This window comes from Capricornis sumatraensis, chromosome 16, assembly GCF_032405125.1.
Source record: "Capricornis sumatraensis isolate serow.1 chromosome 16, serow.2, whole genome shotgun sequence".
Classification (NCBI taxonomy): Eukaryota; Metazoa; Chordata; class Mammalia; order Artiodactyla; family Bovidae; genus Capricornis; species Capricornis sumatraensis.
The window spans coordinates 64,347,196-64,368,536 of NC_091084.1; the positions used below are offsets into that span (position 1 = coordinate 64,347,196).

The 21,341-nt window shown below is 36.8% G+C and overlaps 1 protein-coding gene across 2 annotated transcripts in view; it reads right to left on the reverse strand.

Annotated features, from left to right (window-relative positions):
• Positions 1 to 20,921, reverse strand: part of CSTF3 (cleavage stimulation factor subunit 3) — a 68,328-nt gene extending 47,407 nt beyond the window's left edge. For both annotated transcript variants that reach the window (XM_068988220.1, XM_068988221.1), the window contains exons 1-3: positions 20,753 to 20,921; positions 2,701 to 2,802; positions 2,483 to 2,578 (exon numbers count right to left, since the gene is read on the reverse strand). In XM_068988220.1, the coding sequence (XP_068844321.1) occupies positions 2,483 to 2,578; positions 2,701 to 2,802; positions 20,753 to 20,779 (225 nt within the window). In that variant the 5' untranslated portion in view covers positions 20,780 to 20,921. The remainder of the gene's footprint in view (positions 1 to 2,482; positions 2,579 to 2,700; positions 2,803 to 20,752) is intronic.
• Between the last annotated feature and the right edge of the window lie 420 nt (positions 20,922 to 21,341).

The following is a 21,341-nucleotide window of genomic DNA, read 5'->3' on the forward strand; positions in this document are numbered from 1 at the left end:
CCTTGCCACTTTGTTTCGAAGTAGGATTTATAAGAAGTTTCTCTGGCGAAGAAAATTATCTCATTTTAAAAGATGCATGTATTTTCTATTAGAAAAGAACTAAATGTATTTGGACTCGCACACACTGATTTAACTGAACATAAATAAAAGAAACTTTACAATTTTCCCACCATGAAGTACTGAGTTACAACAAATGTATTAACAAAACTTTATTTTCTTGACAGTGCATACAGGATGTTATGCAAACACTGTTAGTAGTACCTTTAATGTGAAGACATTCTTATTATTACTTCAGATTTTAATGTATCATAAATAGACTATGTGTCTTCTCCAGAAATATTAAAGGCTACATTGAATCATACGGCCAAAGAAAACTTTAGCCCCTCACAGACTAAACAAAGTACATATGTGAAAATAAAAAAGAACAAATTAGGAAAGAGAAAAACATTGCTCAGGATATGCATTTTAAAAATTTGCATTCAATGTAACATCTTAATTCCTAAACCAGAAATAAAAATTTTATGAAATACACATATATATTCTGTACCTTTTTTTAAAATCAAAAGACATTTTACACATACATTCGTATTTGTGTGTGCAGGTGTGTGAAACTGCAAACATTACCAACTAAATAAATGTCAGGCAACTGCTAACAGCTCTGAAACAGTACATGAAATGAGTCAGTTATTTAGACAACTTCAGCCCTTTGGAATGACATCTGGTCTGTCTTAGAATTCAGTTTTTATTTTTAGCTAGGAAGTGGAAGAAATAGACTCACTGTGCTTTATGTTTACAGAATGAATATCTAACAGCTAATTTCAGTTTAATTATGCTATAATAAAATGAATGAATGATAACTGAATACCTGAGAAACTGAAAGAAATTTCTAAAACTCAGAACATACTATTTCATTACACAAAAATTATCATGTACCAATTATGTTAATTTCTGATGAGTTTGCAGAATATCTACATATAAGCTAATATGTAAAGTCACACTGAATGAAGACCAAGTATAGGTAGATGATCCTGGCTTCAGCATATTTTAGACAGTTTTATTCACTCACCTGGTGAATTTCATGCCAGTATACTCTGATGATTAGATATACTAAGGGAGGAAATGGTCTAAAAGTATAAGTGATAAAACCTTAAGGATATGGTCTTGGTTCAAAATCACAACCAGACTCCACATAAGATACAATCTCTCTCACACATACAAACACACAAACACACATACCACATACACAACCACACAGAAAAACTTCAACACACACACAATGTTCCTGCTATTGTCCAGTAAATCCCCCACTCCCAACATAATACAATATAAACTATAACACAAATACAGTGAGTACACTGTAGCCTCAATTTAAACCTGCAGTTAGTTAGGTCCATTCTGAGGGACACATCACAGGTGACACTGTGTTGTGTTGAAGTCTGTTCAGTATTGCTGACTAAAGCCCTTTGATTTGTCCAAAACAGACCCACATATTATCAAATTTCAGTTATTGTGAAAATGTTATGACGAGGCTGCAGTGTACTTGATTATGTTGAGAATTTATATTATAAAATTAATATTCAAATAAGACTACCTCATAAGTATAAATAAGTTATAAAAAAATGGATATCAATTTTCAGCTTAATGTGGATCATCAACTATTACCATCTCACCCCATCTCATTAATATATCACCAGAAAAATGATTATTTGGTGCCAACTGTTATCAATACATTAACATTTTATTATCATCTTGATTACTAATTCTGATCTTCAAAAGTGAACATTTCCCTTCTAATCATAAACAAGAATGGGGCCTTTACTCTTTAAAATAAAATGCCTGACTTCAAATTTCAAGACAGTTATAAAGAAAAAAAAAAAAACAATCAAAGTATCTGGGTAAATTATGATTACATAGGTTTGAGTTCATATTAACTTATTACTGTATAATGTAAACTTTATCCTACAGAAAAATTTTAAAAATTACTGAAGTGCTTACATTTATTGACAAACCATGCATTTTCACAAAATTAAAATCGAAAATTTTTTATCTAAAGGTTTCATTTCACCAGACACTCAAAACACCCTATGAAACTAAGTTAACATTTCTGTATTTCCTTATAATACCAGATTCATTTGTAAATAGGAATAAAAAGAAAAATGAGTTCTAAATAAATGACACAGGAGGCAATAAATTGACACATGACAAGTAAATAAAAGGCTAAAGCACTCCAATACCATTGAAACTGTTTTAATGTTGTTGCAACTCCAAAATGCAACAATCATCAGCTTGTAAAGACCCAAATTTCAAAAATTCATTTTAATTACTCCTTCACACCTATTTTACAAAATAAAGGCAAAAGACATTTTAAATCCTCCTTGTCCTACTTGTGCTATCTATGTTCCTAATTTGTTTTCTATCACTACAGTGTATGTTGCAATTCCCATCAAATGCTATATAAGAAAAAATAAAATAAAATATTAACCTCTGCTTCAATGTACAGTTTCCAGAATCTGCCAGAACTGGGGAACTGGGCAACAAGGCGTTCATAAGTCTTCCGTGCTTTGTCTATAGGTTGATTCTAAAATTGAAAACCAATAAACAGCATTTACAATGTTAGGATTATGAAAATATTATTTACTGCAGAACCAAGTAGTGTGATTGGACCCATAGAGAAGGAAATGTAATCCTGTATCACTAAACCTGTGCCTCTCGAATGAGAATGCTCCAAGCGTCAAGGTCATAAGGATTCTCTTCTAATTTCTTTTCGGCTTTCTTCACCTTCTCTGGGACATACTCAGCTGCCTAGGGGGAAGAAAAATAATGAACTCAAGTTACTGTTTTAAAAATCTCAGGACTAATTTAACTCAAGCACAATGTTAGTCCCCAGATGCAGTATCACAATAAGAAGCATGAAAACGTCCTCTTATAAAAGAAGCCTTCATTTTCTGTAACCTAAATCATTTGCATAATAACAAATTCAAATGGACACATACCTAAAAATTAAAACATTTTAAAATTTAAATAAAGCCATCTCTTTTTTTATGAAATAAAACACGGCAGCAGTTCTCCAACTTTTTAGACTCGGACCCCTTTTATACTCTAAAAAGTGAGTACACCAAAGAGTTTTTGTTTATGTAGGTTATTTCAGTATTTACCATGTTAGAAATTAAAACTGAGACAAGGTTAGATATTTATTAACATACAAATAATAATGAAAGTATTTACATGTTAACATAAATACAATTTAATGAAAAATAACTTTAAAAATTCATTTAGATGATTATCCTTGTGACATATATTTGCAAATCTGTGTATAATAAATATGGCAGGCTTTAAAATGCAGCTGGATTTTCACGTATGCTTCTGAACTCAACCTACTGCAGTATCAAATCATGTAAAAATTCCACTGTACACTCATGAGAATTAAAAGTGAAATAGGCAAATAACGTCTTAAATCTATTATGAAACAGTATGAATTCACAGATCAAAGTCTTAGGAACCCACAAGGCCCCTGGACCAACACTAAGAAACACTGCTATAGAGAATTCACCCTGAATCACAACGAAAAAGCATGAAACGACATGAAAACTATATTTTGACGTAAAAGTTTTAGAAGTATGATTTACAAACTGTATATACAGCTAACTGTATATGAAACTGTACTTACAAACTGTATACAAAAACTATTAAAGAAATCTACAATGAAAGAGACTGAAAAGACTGTAACATAGTTAGTAGTCATGTCTGGGTGATGTGTGGTAGATGGACAGCTGACTTTCTCTCCTTTCTCAGTATTTTCTAAACTCTTTAATGAAAGGTGGTTTTATTTTTATTATAGAAATACAATCAAAGTCAATACCTAAAAAAGTAGCCAGAACCTGTGGCATAAATACAAGTATTACTCTTCAAATTGTCGTTCACATTATTTTGTACCACAAAAAGAAACTGATACAAAATAGGCCAGATAAATTTGCATGAAGTTTTGTTCTGCCTTTGCGGGAGGACTTCCTGAAATTATAATACAGCAATGCTGTGCTGTGCTGTCATGTTCAACTCTTTGTGACCCCATGGGCTATAGCCCGCCAAGGACCTCTGTCCATGGGGATTCGAATACTGGAGTGGGTTGCCATGCCCTCCTCCAGGGGATCTTCCTAACCCAGGGATTGAACCCAGGTCTCCCACATTGCAGGTGGATTCTTTTACCATCTTAGCCACCAAGGAAGCCCAACGTAGCAATAAATATTAGTAATATTCAAGAAAGGAAAGAGAGGGAAGCACTGCCTCTAACATCTCTTCCCCCCTCACCTTCCTCAGTGGCACTTAATACATCACCAAGCAATTCTGTCGAAATACCAGTTGGGGAAAAAAATTTTAAGTCATGTGTTTAAGTGGGAAAAAAAACCTGGAAGAAGTACACTTTCCTTTGGAATAAATCAAGTTTCCACCACTGATAAGTACACATTTAGAAAGGAAAATGTGTTTTAAAAGACTAATGTGATTTTCTATCAAAATTATGATGTCCTACTAATACACATCTTCATATTCTGAATGTTGAGCTTTAAGCCAACTTTTTCACTCTCCTCTTTCACTTTTATCAAGAGGCTTTTTAGCTCCTCTTCACTTTCTGCCATAAGGGTGGTGTCATCTGCATATCTGAGGTGATTGATATTTCTCCTGGCAATCTTGATTCCAGCTTGTGTTTCTTCCAGTCCAGCGTTTCTCATGATGGATGGGAAATAGACAGGAAAACAGTAGAAACAGTGTCAGACTTTATTTTTGGGGGCTCCAAAATCACTGCAGATGGTGACTGCAGCCATGAAATTAAGACGCTTACTCCTTGGAAGAAATGTTATGACCAACCTAGATAGTATATTCAAAAGCAGAGACATTACTTTACCGACTAAGGTCCGCCTAGTCAAGGCTATGGTTTTTCCTGTGGTCATGTATGGACGTGAGAGTTGGACTGTGAAGAAGGCTGAGCGCCGAAGAATGGATGCGTTTCAACTGTAGTGTTGGAGAAGAATCTTGAGGGTCCCCTGGACTGCAAGGAGATCCAACCAGTCCATTCTGAAGGAGATCAACCCTGGGATTTCTTTGGAAGGAATGATGCTAAAGCTGAAGCTCCAGTACTTTGGACACCTCATGCGAAGAGTTGACTCATTGGAAAAGACTCTGATGCTAGGAGAGATTGGGGGCAGGAGGAGAAGGGGATGACCCAGGGTGAGATGGCTGGATGGCATCACGGACTCGATGGACGTGAGTTTGAGTGAACTCTGGGAGATGGTGATGGACAGGGAGGCCTGGTGTGCTGCGATTCATGGGTTCTCAAACAGTCGGACACGACTGAGTGACTGAACTGAACTGAACTGAACTAATATACAAGAGCTTTCAGAAGCTTGCTCAAGAAACTAAAACTGGAAAAGTTTAATAAAGGAAAACCACTGGCCCCACTCATATACTAAACATGATACAGAATAAAAGAGTTCTGCAATGGTGATAAACCAATCACTGGATCAGGATGGTTCAGAAAGAGGATACATGGAAAATTAGCAAATAAGGGTGATACGTGAAATCAGAATGTTGGGTTATTCAATGCATGATGCTAGAATAACTATCTTAGAACAACTGCAAAGTCAATAAAAGCTGAATCCCAATTTTAACCATTCTATCAAATTAATTTCAGACAAATCAAAAACATTAAAAACAAAAACACAAGAAAGAACCATCAGAAAATGTACTGAAATTTATCTTTGTGTGGGAACGCTCTTTAAAAGCCTTTGAAAAGAGTAAACTTAATTCGTAAAGTTTATTTACAGTTGTGCACGGGGAAAGTATCACAATAAAAGTGAAAAGATGAACTTGAAAAAATATCCCCAGCACATATGGCAAAATATTAAATTTATTAATATAACATCTAGTCACTAAAACATTAGAAACTCAAGAAGAAAATGGGCAAAGTAGTCAAACAGCTCAGAGAAAAAGATCAATGAACTTTAAACACTTGGGAAAAAAACAAATATAAGCCATAAGAGATCAAAGGTGTTTTATAATTAACACTGCACTGGCAAAGATACTCTCAAATCAAACCAGTCCATCCTAAAGGAAATCAGTCCTGAATATTCATTGGAAGGACTGATGCTGAAGCTGAAACTCCAATACTTTGGCCACCTGATGCAAAGAACTGACTCACTGGAAAAGACCCTGATGCTGGGAAAGACTGAAGGCAGGAGTAGAAAGGGACGACAGAATAAGGTGGTTGGATGGCATCACCAACTTGATCGACACGAGTCTGAGCAAGCTCCAGGAGTTGGTAATGGACAGGGAAGCCTGGCGTGCTTCAGTCCATGGGGTCACAAAGAGTCAGACACGACTAAGTGACTCAACTGACTGACTGAACTGGTCAAGATATGTAGAAAAAGACATTCTCAAACTGTTGGCAGGAGCAAGCAGTAATACTGACCAAAATTTAACACGAATATCTGACCCTGCATTCCAGTTCTGGCCACTTAGCCTACTCTACATGTGTACAAAGATGTGCACAAAGATGTGCACAGAATACTCAGCTATGTGGCTGTTTGTTGCTGTGCAAGACTAGAAATAATTTAAATAATCATTTTTTAAAAATTGGTTAAATAAATTATGGAATTTGTAACCACCAAAAAGAACAAACAAGGCAGGTCTATAAACAGCAACATGGACATAATAGCAGTTTAAAAAAAAGTAGGGGTGGCTGGGGAGACACACACACCCCACATACAAGTGTACTTTACACATTGTATACATACTCTCTGCTGTTTGAAATTTTATTGTGCACCTGAAAAATATTTCCTCAGTGCCTAGTATGTGCATTGTTTAAGGGGCACCTGGGATACGACAAAACAAAGACTTTCAGTTTACTTCTTGACAAAACAAACTTTTAAAATATTTTAAAATAAATGAGGATTTGTAAGATATAACTCATAAAATATTAATGATAAAATAAGTAAATATGATACAGAACTTTAAATTACGACCTAAAAACCAGCTAAGCTAATCAAAGCTACTAATAAGAACAATTAGTATATCAAAGCAGTCTGATGGGAGGCCAAATCATTCAAATTCACGTCTTCAAAATTAACCTACCAAATTAGATAATGTATACTATACTTATATGCAGAGTACATCATGTGAAATGCTTGGCTGATGAATCACAAGCTGGAATCAAGATTGCCAAGAGAAATATCAACCTCAGATATGCAGATGATACCATTCTACAGGCAGAGTATGAAGAGGAACTAAAGAGCTTCTTGATAAGGGTGAGAGTGGAGAATGAAAAAGCTGGCTTAAAACGCAACATTCAAAAAACTAAGATCGTGGCATCCAGTCCTATCACTTCATGGCAAATAAAAGGGGAAAAGTGGAAGCAGTAGCAGATTTTATTTTTTTGGACTCCAAAATCATTGTTGACAGTGACTGCAGCCATCAAAGTAAAAGACACCTGTTCCTTGGAAGAAAAGCTATGACAAACCAGACAGCATATTGAAAAGCAGAGATATCACTTTGTCAACAAAGGTCCACATAGTTAAAGCTATGGTTTTTCTAGCAGTCATGTACAGATATGAGAGTTGGACCATAAAGAAGGCTGAGCGCCAAGGAATTGATGCTTTTGAGTGTGGTGCTGGAGAAGACTCTTGCGAGTCCCCTGAGTAGCAAGGAGATCAAACCAGTCAATTCTAAAGGAAATCAACCCTGAATACTCATTGAAAGGATTGATGTTGAAGCTGAAGCTCCAACACTTTGGTTACTTGATGCAAAGAGCCAACTCACTGGAAAAGACTCTGATACTGGGAAAGACTGAAGGCAAACAGAGAAGAGGGCAGCAGATGAGATGGTTGGATAGCATCACCAACTCAACGAACATGAATTTCACCAAACTCTGGGAGATAGTGAAAGACAGCAGTCTGGAGTGCTGCAGCTCATGGGGTTGCAAAGAGTTGGACACAACTTAGTGACTGAACACCACCACATACCATAATCTGCAGAACAGAGAAACTCAGAAGATGGCATCTAATATCTGACCAGCATAACTGCAGCAAGGATAAATGTCTCCTTATGAAATAAAATGAGCCATTCATTTAGTGATTCTCAACCCTGGCAGCACATCAGAATCACCTTGGGTAAAGAGCATTTAAAAAGATACTCAAGTCTCACTCTAGATCATTTGAAATAATCTCTAGGAATGAACCTGAACTGTCACTATTTTTAAAAAACTCTTCAGGTCCAATTCAGATGCAAGGGATGCAGGTTCGACCCCTGGGTTGGGAAGATTCCCTGGAGAAGGGAATGGCAGCCCACTCCAGTATTCTTGCCTGGAGAATTCCATGGACAGATGGAGCGTGGCAAGCTACAGTCCACAGAGTTTGAAAGAGCCAGACATGACAGCACCAAGTGGCACACAGAACCAGGTGGTTCCAATGTGCAGCCTGAGTTGAAAGTAAGGGCTCTGGCTCAGTGGTAAAGAATCTACCTGCCAATGCAGGAGATGGGCAACCCACTCCAGTATTCTTGCCTGGTAAATCCCTTGGACAGAGAGACTGGTGGGCTACAGTCCAGGGGGTCACAAGGGTCAGACACAATTTAGCAACTAAACAACAAGCAGTTCCAAACTTTGTTTTTTTGGTACCACTGTACCTTCTTGCTAGTGATGTCCATGGGAACTTTCTCAGGATAATGTTCTCAAATATACAAAATAAACTACGTAGGATTCAATTATACTGAAATATAATTATCTAAATATCTTAAAGTTTTACATAGTAACAAATACTTATCACATGAAATAAAATTTAGTGAGTCTACTGATGAGTGCTAATAGCACTGTGAATACTTCTGTCCCAGTCACATAGCTGTTGCTAACAGTACTAGCATGGTTTCTTGCCCACACTCATAATAGAAGGCTTGATTTCAGTTAGAAATTAGTGAAAAAAGCTTTATTTTGCCCATTCAAGTTCATGGAACACCAAAAACTGTCAACAGACACCTGGAGGAAGGAGTTACCATGGACTAAGAAGCCCAAGGAAAGGATGATGGATCAAAAGTAAAACAAACAAAACATTTATTGAGCACCTACTATGTTAGGCCTTAATCACCACTCCTTGTTAAGTAACCAATAATCCCATTCTATAATAAAACATATAATTAAATTATATGAATCTGCCCAAAGTCCAGTTAAATCTGGCAGAACTATGAATCAGCTCTTTGCAGAATCTCTTACAATGGTAAATGTTTTGCTCTGGACAAGGATGTAGTCAAATGTTTGTAAAAGAATCTATATATGTAATTCTCTATCAACTGAATTAATTAATAAAAGATAACTAAAATGGCCCAGTATCCTCTAGCAGTTAAAGGCCACATTTCTCACAATAAGAAGTCATTCATTGTCACAGATATGAACCAGCTGGGTAACCAAGAGTATAATATTTTTGTTTTGTGGTCTGGTTACTATATTTGCTGTTGAGCAAATGAAAATGGAACAGTTTTCTAGAATCAACAAGTATACTGAGGCTTCATAAAGAGCAGAGTTGTATTACTGGGTTGGCCAAAAAGTTCATTTGTCATTTTCCACAACACCTTACAGAAAAATCTGTTCTGGCCAACCCAATATTATTTCCTAAATCTGTCACTAGATCTGAGAAATAGGTCACTTTAAGAAAACTTGTCACGTTTCTGGTGCCCATTTGTAATGGAATGAGGTGAGAACTCTGTTTAGTTATAGCCAAACAACTGTCTCATGTTTACATGTCCCCAAAACAACTATAAAGAAACTATCAAAATCCAGCTTGTCTCTGGAATACCTGTAATCCTATTATCATCCTTTAGGGAGATGTTAATGGGGAGTAGGATGGGCCCCAAATCAAATGAACAGAACAAAAGCTGGACTAGTTCAGTTCCCAATGCATGCACATTTAATGGTAGTAGGAGGTGACACTGGGAGCTGCTTTGAAATGCACAATTTTAAAAATCAGAAAAATTATAACATATACTATTTCAAATGGGTACAAAAACAGAAGAACTTGTGAAGCAGATGACAGACTTTTTTTGTACAGGGCAAACATGTTGCTGAGGAACTACCTGAGTATCTGTTCTACGAACAGTTTTTCTATTCGAAGAGTATTGCTAAAATACCAACTTCTCTCTGAAGAATTCCCCCATGGATAACTGACTTAAAGTATGGAGGTAGGATACATTATACATGTTTGACCTTTTTTATTTTTAATAGCTTTATTGAGACAATCAAATTCCATACAACTCACCCATTTAAAGTGTAAAATTCAATGCTTAAATTTAGTATATTTACTATCACAATAAATTTTAGAACATTTTTATCACCCTAAATAAAAACCCATACCCATTAACTGGCATTCCCATTTCCCAATCCGCCTAGGCCCATGCAACCATCAATCTACTGTTTCCATCAATCTACTGTTTCCATAAATGTGTAGGCATTTCATGTAAATAACACAATGTGTTTTGTTTCTGACTTCCACTTTGCATGTTTTCAAACTTCATGTCTTCATATCAGTACTTTCCAGTGCCAAATATTGCACTGAATGGATATCCCACATTACATTAATCACTCGATGGACATTTGGATTATTTCTAGTTTTTGAGTGAAGTTCCTTTTGTATTTTCTTTTTACTTAGGTGTATACCCAGAAGTGAAATTGTTAGGCCATAAAGCAAACTATGTAACACTTTGAAGAACTGTCAGACTGTTTTCCAAAGTGACTGAACCATTTTACAGTTCTACCAGCAAAAGGACTCCAATTTTTCTTACATTCTCACCAACGCTTGGTATTCTTTTTGATGATTTTAAAAGACAGTAGAGTGACTTAGCAGCAGCAGAGTGGTTTCTCATTGTAGTTTTCTCTTTATTTCACTGATAGTTAATGAAGTTCAACACTTTTCATGTTTTTATTGGCTATTTGTATATAGTTAATGTCTTTCCAGATTCCTTGCTGTTTTTGAGTTGTTTTTTTTTTTTTTTTTGGTTATTGCACTGCATGTGTTTCTACATATTATAGCTATTAGTTCATTATTGGATAGTTTACAAAAATTTTCTACCCTTCGGTTGACTGTCTTTTTACTTTCTTTTTGCTATGGGAAGCTAACTCAAAGAAACAGAACTTACAACATTGTCTCACAGGTTCCAGGCATTATATCAATGGTTCTCAAACTTCTTATAATCACTTTGCACTCTTACAACTGAGGAACTAGAGACATTTTATAAAATGTGGGTCAAGTCTATAATATTATATTAGAAATTTAAACTTCAACAACAACAAATTAGTGAAAACGATGGCACTGTTTTACATTTTTGTGATCTCTTTAGTATCTGGCTTCTGCTTTCAATCTGCTGCAATATATTATTTTTGATGACCAAAGCCTACAATTATGTAGTCTGAAAAAGCAGCAGCATTTTTAATAATCTTTTCTTACAACTGTCATATGTCATGGATATGCCACATAGCTTCTGGGAAACTGAGGCTGCAAACCACTGTCTATACAATAGTTTAATTTATATTAGGTGGCTGTTAATAGGGTGGGGTATGGAGAAGTGACAGATTATTATATTAATGATTTTAGATGTATCAGTCAGTTCAGGTCAGTCACTTAGTTGTGTCCAAGTCTTTCTGACCCCATGGACTGCAGCATGCCAGGCCTCCCTGTTCATTGCCACCTCCTGGAGTTTACTCAAACTCACGTCCATTGAGTCTGTGATGTGTATAATCTAATTTAATTTCTTCTTTCCATTTCCACCAGGGAAGCAAAACTTGGACAGAAAAAAAAAAGTACTTCACTTTCTTCAAATAGCTATTTTTGTGATAAATAGGATGTTATGCTGGAGGTCATATGTAAAATAAATTAAAATAGAAGTCAGAGAAAATTTAAAGCAAGTGATAAAAATCAAAAGTATGCACAGAGGAATGTAGTAAGTTAAAGAATGTAAAGCTATATAAGCTTTTTGACCAACAGTTTTGATGATCTTTGCAACAGAACTAGCAGAGTCACAAACCTAGTTTTATAATGAGTATTTTCCATTCATGAGTGACTAAATATAGTAGGGAATACCAGACCACCTGACCTGCCACTTCAGAAACCTATATGCAGGTCAGGAAGCAACAGTTAGAACTGGACATGGAAAAACAGACTGGTTCCAAATAGGAAAAGGAGTACGTCAAGGCTGTATATTGTCATCCAGCTTAGTTAACTTCTATGCACAGTACATCATGAGAAACACTGGGCTGCAAGAAGCACAAGCTGGAATCAAGAAAGCTGGGAGAAATATCAATCACCTCAGATATGCAGATGACACCACGCTTATGGCAGAAAGGGACGAGGAACTAAAAAGCCTCTTGATGAAAGTGAAAGAGGAGAGTGAAAAAGCTGGCTTAAAGCACAACATTCAGAAAACGAAGATCATGGCATCTAGTCCAGTCACTTCATGGGAGATATACGGGGAAACAGTGGAAACAGTGTCAGACTTTATTTTGGGGGGGCTCCAAAATCACTGCAGATGGTGATTGCAGCCATGATATTAAAAGACGCTTACTCCTTGGAAGGAAAGTTGTGACCAACCTAGATACCATATTCAAAAGAAGAGATATTACTTTGCCAACAAAGGTCCATCTAGTCAAGGCTATGGTTTTTCCAGTGGTCATGTATGGATGTGAGAGTTGGTCTGTGAAGAAAGCTGAGAGCCGAAGAATTGATGCTTTTGAACTGTGGTGTTGGAGAAGACTCGAGAGTCCCTTGAACTGCAAGGAGATCCAACCAGTCCATCCTAAAGGAGATCAGTCTTGGGTGTTCATTGGAAGGACTGATGCTGAAGCTGAAACTCCAATACTATGTTTGGACTCGTTGGAAAAGACTCTGATGCTGGGAGGGATTCGGAGCAGGAGGAGAAGGGGACGACAGAGGATGAGATGGCTGGAATGCATCACCGACTCGATGGACATGAGTCTGAGTGAACTCCAGGAGTTGGTGATGGACAGGGAGGCCTGCGTGCTGCAATTCATGGGATGGCAAAAAATCAGACACGACTGAGCGACTGAACTGTTAACTGATACATATAGTAAGGAAAGAAAAATCAGTGAAATACTATCAAAGGTCTCAGTCACTGTTTCCCCATCTATTTGCCATAAAGTGATGCGACCAGACGCGATGATCTTCGTTTTCTGAATGTTTAGCTTTAAGCCAACTTTTTCGCTCTCCTCTTTCATTTTCATCAAGAGGCTTTTTAGTTCTTCTTTGCTTTGTGCCATAAGAGTGGTGTCATCTGCATACCTGAGGTGATTGATATTTCTCCCGGCAATCTTGATTCCAGCTTGTGCTTCTTCCAGCCCAGCATTTCTCATGATGTACTCTGCATAGAAGTTAAATAAGCAGGGTGACAATATACAGCCTTGACGTACTCCTTTTCCTATTTGGAACCAGTCTGTTGGTCCATGTCCAGTTCTAACTGTTGCTTCCTGACCTGCATATAGGTTTCTCAAGAGGCAGGTCAGGTGGTCTGGTGTTCCCATCTCTCTCAGAATTTTCCACAGTTTATTGTGATCCACACAGTCAAAGGCTTTGGCATAGTCAATAAAGCAGAAATCCATGTTTTTCTGGAACTCTCTTGCTTTTTCCATGATCCAGCGGATGTTGGCAATTTGATCTCTGGTTCCTCGCCCTTTTCTAAAACCAGCTTGAACATCTGGAAGTTCATGGTTCACGTATTGCTGAAGCCTGGCTTGGAGAATTTTGAGCATTACTTTACTAGCATGTGAGATGAGTGCAATTGTGCAGTAGTTTGAGCATTCTTTGGCATTGCCTTTCTTTGGGGTTGGAATGAAAACTGACCTTTTCCAGTCCTGTGGCCACTGCTGAGTTTTCCAAACTTGCTGCCATATTGAGTGCAGCACTTTCACAGCATCATCTTTCAGGATTTGAAACAGCTCCACTGGAATTCCATCACCTCCACTAGCTTTGTTCATAGTGATGCTTTCTAAGGCCCACTTGACTTCACATTCCAGGATGTCTGGCTCTAGGTGAGTGATCACACCATCATGATTATCTGGGTTGTGAAGATCTTTTTTGTACAGTTCTTCTGTGTATTCTTGCCACCTCTTCTTGATATCTTGTTAGGTCCATACCATTTCTGTCCTATTGAGCCCATCTTTGCATGAAATGTTCCCTTGGGATCTCTAATTTTCTTGAAGAGATCTCTAGTCTTTCCCTTTCTGTTGTTTTCCTCTATTTCTTTGCACTGATCGCTGAGGAAGGCTTTCTTACCACTCCTTGCTATTCTTTGGAACTCTGCATTCAGATGCCTATATCTTTCCTTTTCTCCTTTGCGTTTTGCCTCACTTCTTTTCACAGCTATTTGTAAGGCCTCCCCAGACAGCCATTTTCCTTTTTTGCATTTCTTTTTCATGGGGATGGTCTTGATCCCTGTCTCCTGTACAATGTCATGAACCTCCGTCCATAGTTCATCATGCACTCTATCAGATGTAGTCCCTTAAATCTATTTCTCACTTCCACTGTAATCATAAGGGATTAGATTTAGGTCATACCTGAATGGTCTAGTGGTTTTCCCTACTTTCCTCAATTTAAGTCTGAATTTGGCAGTAAGGAGTTCATGATCTGAGCCACAGGCAGCTGCTGGTCTTGTTTTTGCTGACTGTATAGAGCTCCTCCATCTTTGGCTGCAAAGAATATTATCAATCTGATTTCGGTGTTGACCATCTGGTGATGTCCATGTGTATAATCTGCAATGTTTTTCTCCATTTATTTTATCAATGTATTCAAAACCAACTTTGAAGGTCCAAGTATCTTCAATCCCTATCCTAAGTGGTTTACAAACTCATTTACATAAAAATCACTGTGATACTTATTTCCAATGAAGATATTCAGCCTCACCTACAGAATCTATTACAATATATCTAAACTTGACATACAGGAAATAATGAAGCACCTAAGTGAATATGACACAATGGACCACTGACTCCATTTTGAGAAACACCACCTAATTCATCTGTTCTGTAAATACGTGTTTCCTCAAATGTAAGTTTCTTCAAAAATAAAGCAGAATCAGACCTAAGTCATTCCTTTTGTTGTTGATAAAATATTAAGAAAACTGCAAATACTAAACTTTTCAACTCTTAAGTTTCTCTTGGTAGTCTTTTTTCAAAATCAAAACTAGACTAGAGTAGTACTCTGCAAGACTATTCAAGAAGTAACTAAGCCAATTCATATGCCTAAGGCATTTTATCTGACAGGTGACATTAGTACTGGATGCCAGCTTAGTCCTATGTTCCTTTACCAGCACGACAAAACTACAAGATGTTTTCAGTGAACAAATCTGAATATATATCCTGCATATAATCCCTTCAAATCTTTCAAAAACTTAAATCTACTAAACATACAACCATTTCAAAAACTTAGAAAAAGCAGCCTAATAGTTATTGGTCCAAATAATTATACTTATCATACTTGCTTCTTAAATTTGTTTATTCATTCCCTAGGAAACAAACAGCATTGAAGTATTTGTTTTATACATAAAAATCTTAATCTTTTAGAATGTGAAAAATGCAGCTTCTTTTGTTCAGGAGGGACCAAAATATTAATTTATTTGATAAACTAAGTGAAACACTAGAAAGACAAGAATTAAGAATAGTTTTACCTTTTGGGTTTTAATAAATATTTACTGCCTATCATAAACTATCCATTAATCTAAAATTAGGTTAAACATTTGCCCAACTAAAATCTCTTTTAAAATCAACCTCACACCATTACCAACTATCCATTATAAACAAGAAGACTCAAATTCACAACTAGGTCTTGTCTAAAAAAGAATAAAGATTTAGAGATAAAGGCAGAATAGTCGAAAACTATTAACTGTTTTTTTTGCAATCATCCACTTAATAGATACAAACATCTGAATAGATTTTACCATTCTGGAAGGCCTATCTAGGATGCAAATTTCCGTGTTCCTAAGAGGGAATGCAATCTCATCTAACACAACCTCCCTCTGTTGTACTTTTCGGGAAAACCAGTACTGTAAACACATATCTATCTCTCCTAGGAACAATTACTGCCAGATAGAATATCCTATATAGTAAATTTCCTCAAGAAATATTAACAATAAGATCAAATCAAACTTGCCTGTGCAAAACTGTTACACTAAGTATCACTTAAAATAGGACAGCGGAAAGTTAGAAAAGGCTATTACAGATTTTGTTAAAAACAGAAAAACATAATTGTATCCAAAGAAAAGACTACCATTATAACATATATTCTTGGCCTTTTCCCTTCCTCTTCTAACCTTCACACACATCCACTTAGGTTTAAAATAGGCACTATTTCCTTTTAACCACTACTAGATACTAATTGTTACTCAACAAAATAAATCGGGTTTCAGTTTTATCTTTCTTTCCTAATAAGTACAAAATAGAACACATATTTCTCATATATTCTATGTCTTCCTAAATTTATTTTTCACCAAAAGCAAAACACTTTTATGGCCCTGAATTCTCTGCTTTGTTATGAACTTTATTAGCAATTAATTTGAGCTTCTTCAAGTCACATAATTCTTCCCCCCTCGCCCCCAAAGTAAAGATCATTCTTTTTATACTTCAGGCCTTCCTAACTCTAGGATAGGCTATGAATTGTTTGAAAACTGAAATCTTATTTCTGAAAGACAAAACTGTAGAATCAGAAGTTTAGGGACTTAAGTTTCATCGGAATTGACTTGGCCAAATACATCTCTCGCTTCCTCTTTTTCTGTTGGTCAACAAAACTTTAGAAACCATTCACTCATGTCCAAAATACTTTACTTTGTATTATCAGTAATCATAAGCACCTGTCTTCCCAAAAGATACAATTCTATAAAATTTTGTAACATATAGCATATGGCTTGAGTGCAAAAATTTATCCACTTCACCTTTAATTACCAAAACAGTAATCTAGGTTTTTAAGGTGAATAATGAGTAAGGCAGCCCTTTCAATTCAAAACTCAGTGAACAAACTCTAAATAGCCTATTAAATGCTGTAGAGGTGGCGCACAAGGTAAAATGGTGTAAAGAATGAGATCAAAAGTTGAATCAAGCAGTTAGAAAAAATGTACAAGATAAAAATAGAGCCATAATTCCACAGGGGAACCAGATGTGCTTTTGTCAAGGGGAAAATCTATATGCATGTGGTTCTGTCATGACTAAACTGGCAAAAACAGTAAACAAGAGGCTCCAGAATACCCACCAACACTGCAAAGTAATTTAAACAGCACTCTAAATGTAAAATAGAACATCCTTACAAGAGTTAAAAAAAAAAACCACACACACAATAAACCTCACTCTTGATTTTGCTTATTTACAATCATTTCTCTCTTTCACAGAGCACAAATCCAGAGGTTCAATACCAAGAAATGACTATCTATATTATTGAATAACAAATCTAAAATATTATCAGGTTTACCGAACAAATTATCATTTTTTTGAGTTTCAATGCTAAAACAGCTAAAAGAAATCTACAATTCATATCCTGAAGGAGGGAAACCCCTTGGCATCTTTCCAAAGCAAACCCATGATTCAGAGTGGTTTTGATCTTTTTCTCATTCTTCTTCAAGTTTTGTTTAGTCTTTGTTTTTCCCCCTTGTCCATCATCACTCAATTTCCCCCTAAATTTTCATTGACTGTTGTCTTACACATCAAGCAAGCTACCTGATTCATATTTTTGATCATGTCACCCTTCAAGGTATTGTGTAACCACTATTCCAGTTAAAATTTGAATAATATCATATCTGGGATTTGCTTCAAAGTAATGGAGGTGGGGGGCTTCCCAGGTGGCTCAGTGGTAAAGAATCCACCTGCCAAGTAGGAAATGTGGTTTCGATCCCTGGGTTGGGAAGATCCCCAGGACAAGGAAATGGCAACTCACTCCAGTCTTCCTGGTTGGGTAATCCCAAGGACAGAGAAGAGAGGCAGGCTACAATCTATGGGACTGCAAAAGAGTCAGACATGATTTATTGACTAAATAACAACAACAAATGGAGGTGGGAAGAGTAAGTGAAGGTATGGAGAAAACAGGTTTAGCTGTGACAAAGCTCTGTAATAGAAGCATCATATACTATTCTTTTTTCTTGCATGTTTGAAATGTATCTTTAAAAAATTCAAGATTATATGAAGATAGTTCTTTGTTGGTCATCAGATGTCCAAAAATGTCTTACAGACTGATGGAAAAAATATATAGGAAGCACCATAAAAGTTAGGACAAGTTAAGCATTTAAAAAAAAAAAAAAAAAAAGCTATACCTGAATTTATCATAGTAAATTCAGAAAACACCATGAATCCACAGCAATATTCAATTTTTTAAAAGGAGGGTAAAAGAAAACAGGAATTTCATCTTTGAGGAAAAGTATAAGTAGAGACAGAATAGAATTAAAAAAAAAAATCACCACTTGCCATTTCCAAGGAAATAACTTATTTATTCAAGGATTATCGATTGACAATAAATAACTAGATAAAAGGTTATTGAGGAACACAGTTATCGACCCACAGATTACTAACTGCAAAGGGGGAAATAATCCTTTACAATGAAAAGACCCAGCAGTCATTACCCTAACCAAGTGAACAAACTTAAACCATTGCTAACAGTGGAATAACCTAGCATGAAGTGCCTTTTGATGCGATGCTATATTATACACAAAAATATTTAACCTGAATATTATCAAAGCTCTGAGTTTAGACATAACTGTTAATTTCCAGGAAATACAGAAGATGAAAGAACAAGTTAAATGATACCTCACACACACACAGATCAAATAAACCCAGACAGAAAATGAGAAGTTCTACAAGAGAACTGTTCTGGATTCTTCGAATAGACAATAAATATCCTAGAGGACAAAAAACAGAGGGACTATTCAAGAGACATAATCAAATGATGCAAAACCAAATGATGCAAATAACCTACATTATAGATTCTGATTTTTAATATAATAAAACCCTATGAATCACACTGCCTTCTGGAGAAACTGAGGAAATTTGAATATGGACTAACTTTTAGAAGTGATACGGTATACTATTTTCTTAGATGGGAAATGGTATAATGGTTATAAAATAGCATTAAGGTCCTTATACTGTATAAGAGAAGCTGAAATAAGGGGGGCTGAATATGTGTTGACTTACTTTCAAATAAATTATGTACAAGATATAAAGCAAATGTGGCAAACACTCAACAACTGTCGATTCTAGGTGAAGAACTGTACTATAGGCATTCACTGCACTTTTCTTTATGTCCTAAACTTGACACATAAAACTAACGGGTGAAACTTTTTTCAAAAAATTACCACTTTCTCTCCCACTTAAAACACCACAGTTCCGAGTTGAAAAGGTCATGGCACCAATTCTGTGTGTTTACAATTTTAGATAAATTTAAGAATTAACAATGAATTCGTGAAACTTTCAATGAAAACCTTAGTACATTACTCCTCCTCCATTTGCAGGTGACAAAACAGGAACCCAGAAAAAGTGTAGTATATGTAAACACACGTGACGTAACAATTTAAAGACTGCAATCTGGGGCATTCTAACAGGATGTAAAATGTAAATACTGTGAAAATTTCAGGACAGAAATTTGTCGACGAGCAAACACAAAATTCAGTTTATCCAAACTTTAACGACAATAAAATTTACAGTCACTCTATTCTATTCAATAGAAACATTCCAATTTTGCCTCATCTCTGTCAACCTCCAAACACTTCCCACTCCACAAGCCGGGCACTTGAAAAACGGAAATGTAAGTGTATTTCGTTGCTATGGCAATGGGAAATTTCAGGAACTCGAACTTGAAATCTGCAGTCTATCTAGCCTCCATTTTAAAAACCATTTACCTAAACATACTGAACATAAATCGAAAAAAAAAAACCCCCTGACATCTTTCATAAAATATCAGTTTCCTCTTTCAAGCTAAAAGGTAAATCCTATCCTACAAAATTCTGAATAAAAAGCAAAAGGAACAAATCATTTAACAAAAAAACCTGAATTCTGTAATACTTATATGTCACATATCCAGTACTAAAACAGCTGTTTTTATTTACAGTGTCCATATCGGACTTCTCATTTCTGATTTATCAAATTCTACAATTATCTGTGTCGTTGGAAAAACGAAAATGAAATGCTAAGGGAGGGAGCGGGAGAAAGCCACAAAATTCCCAACTTGGCATAACGATCCTCTACTCCTAAACTGCTTCCTCCCTCATTCGCTCTGGCGAGAATTTATTTCTTCAGATCAGTTTATCTCAAATTATTTCTCAAACTAGTAACCAGTTTCTGGGTACAGTGTATATCGGAAAGGCGGTTGGAGAGAACACTGTTAAGTTTTTCGAAAACAGCGAGTACACGTTAAAATAATCAATTCCTGAACTGAACTGAAACACCGAAATGGCATTAAAGGAAAGAATCTCACCAGCTAAGTCCCATAAACCTAAACAGGACGAAGTAGTTTCCCAGCTATTGTCTAAATCAAATATTTGTTCATATCAACCCCTAAGAAAAGCCAAAAGAGTTTCAAATCTCAGTCAGATCTCGCTCCCCATTCCCACCGTACTTCTGGACCCAGCCCTTGGGATTCATTAGACCCCTGATTCCTTCCTCAAGCGAATATGGCTGGAGTACTCGGACGAACAGAGACGTGGAGAGAAGAGGTCGCCACGAGGCCCCACCACTCTCCTTCCTCACCTGCTCCGTGGTTCCGTCTCCTGACATGGCCTCAGCCGATTAGAATTACGAACTGGCCCGCGATGCCAAGCTAGAAAAGAAAAATTAAACTAAAAACCACCCCAAACCAGTAAAGTTGCCCCCTGCCCCGCGGAGCCAGACGGCCAACACGAATCGCCACCGCCCACTCAGATATGAATTAAAATGGCTCCGTCCCGGCCGGCCGAGTAGGGGGTGTGGCTTCTGCATTAACTTCCGGGGCGCTGGGCAGAGCTAAGCGCGCAAACTCCTAGGTTACTCAACCGCGCAGAAGCAGAAAGAGCCCAGGGGGCGGGCCTAGGGCCTGTACTGACGTCACAGCCCTGCCCTGGCGAGGCTCTTCTCGAGAGAGCTGCAGCCGGCAGGGAGGCGGGAAACTTTCTCTTGGAGGATTCTACGCCTTTTGCAGTTTAATTGTCAGTCTGCGGAGCCGGGCTCTTAACTGTTAAAGCGTGAAATCGGTTCAGTTCAGGCAAACTGGCCATCTTATGGATCAGTGCTTAGTGTTAAATTTCTTGTTCCGTCCCTCAGTCATGTCCGATTCTTTGCAACCCTGTGTACTGCAGCAAGC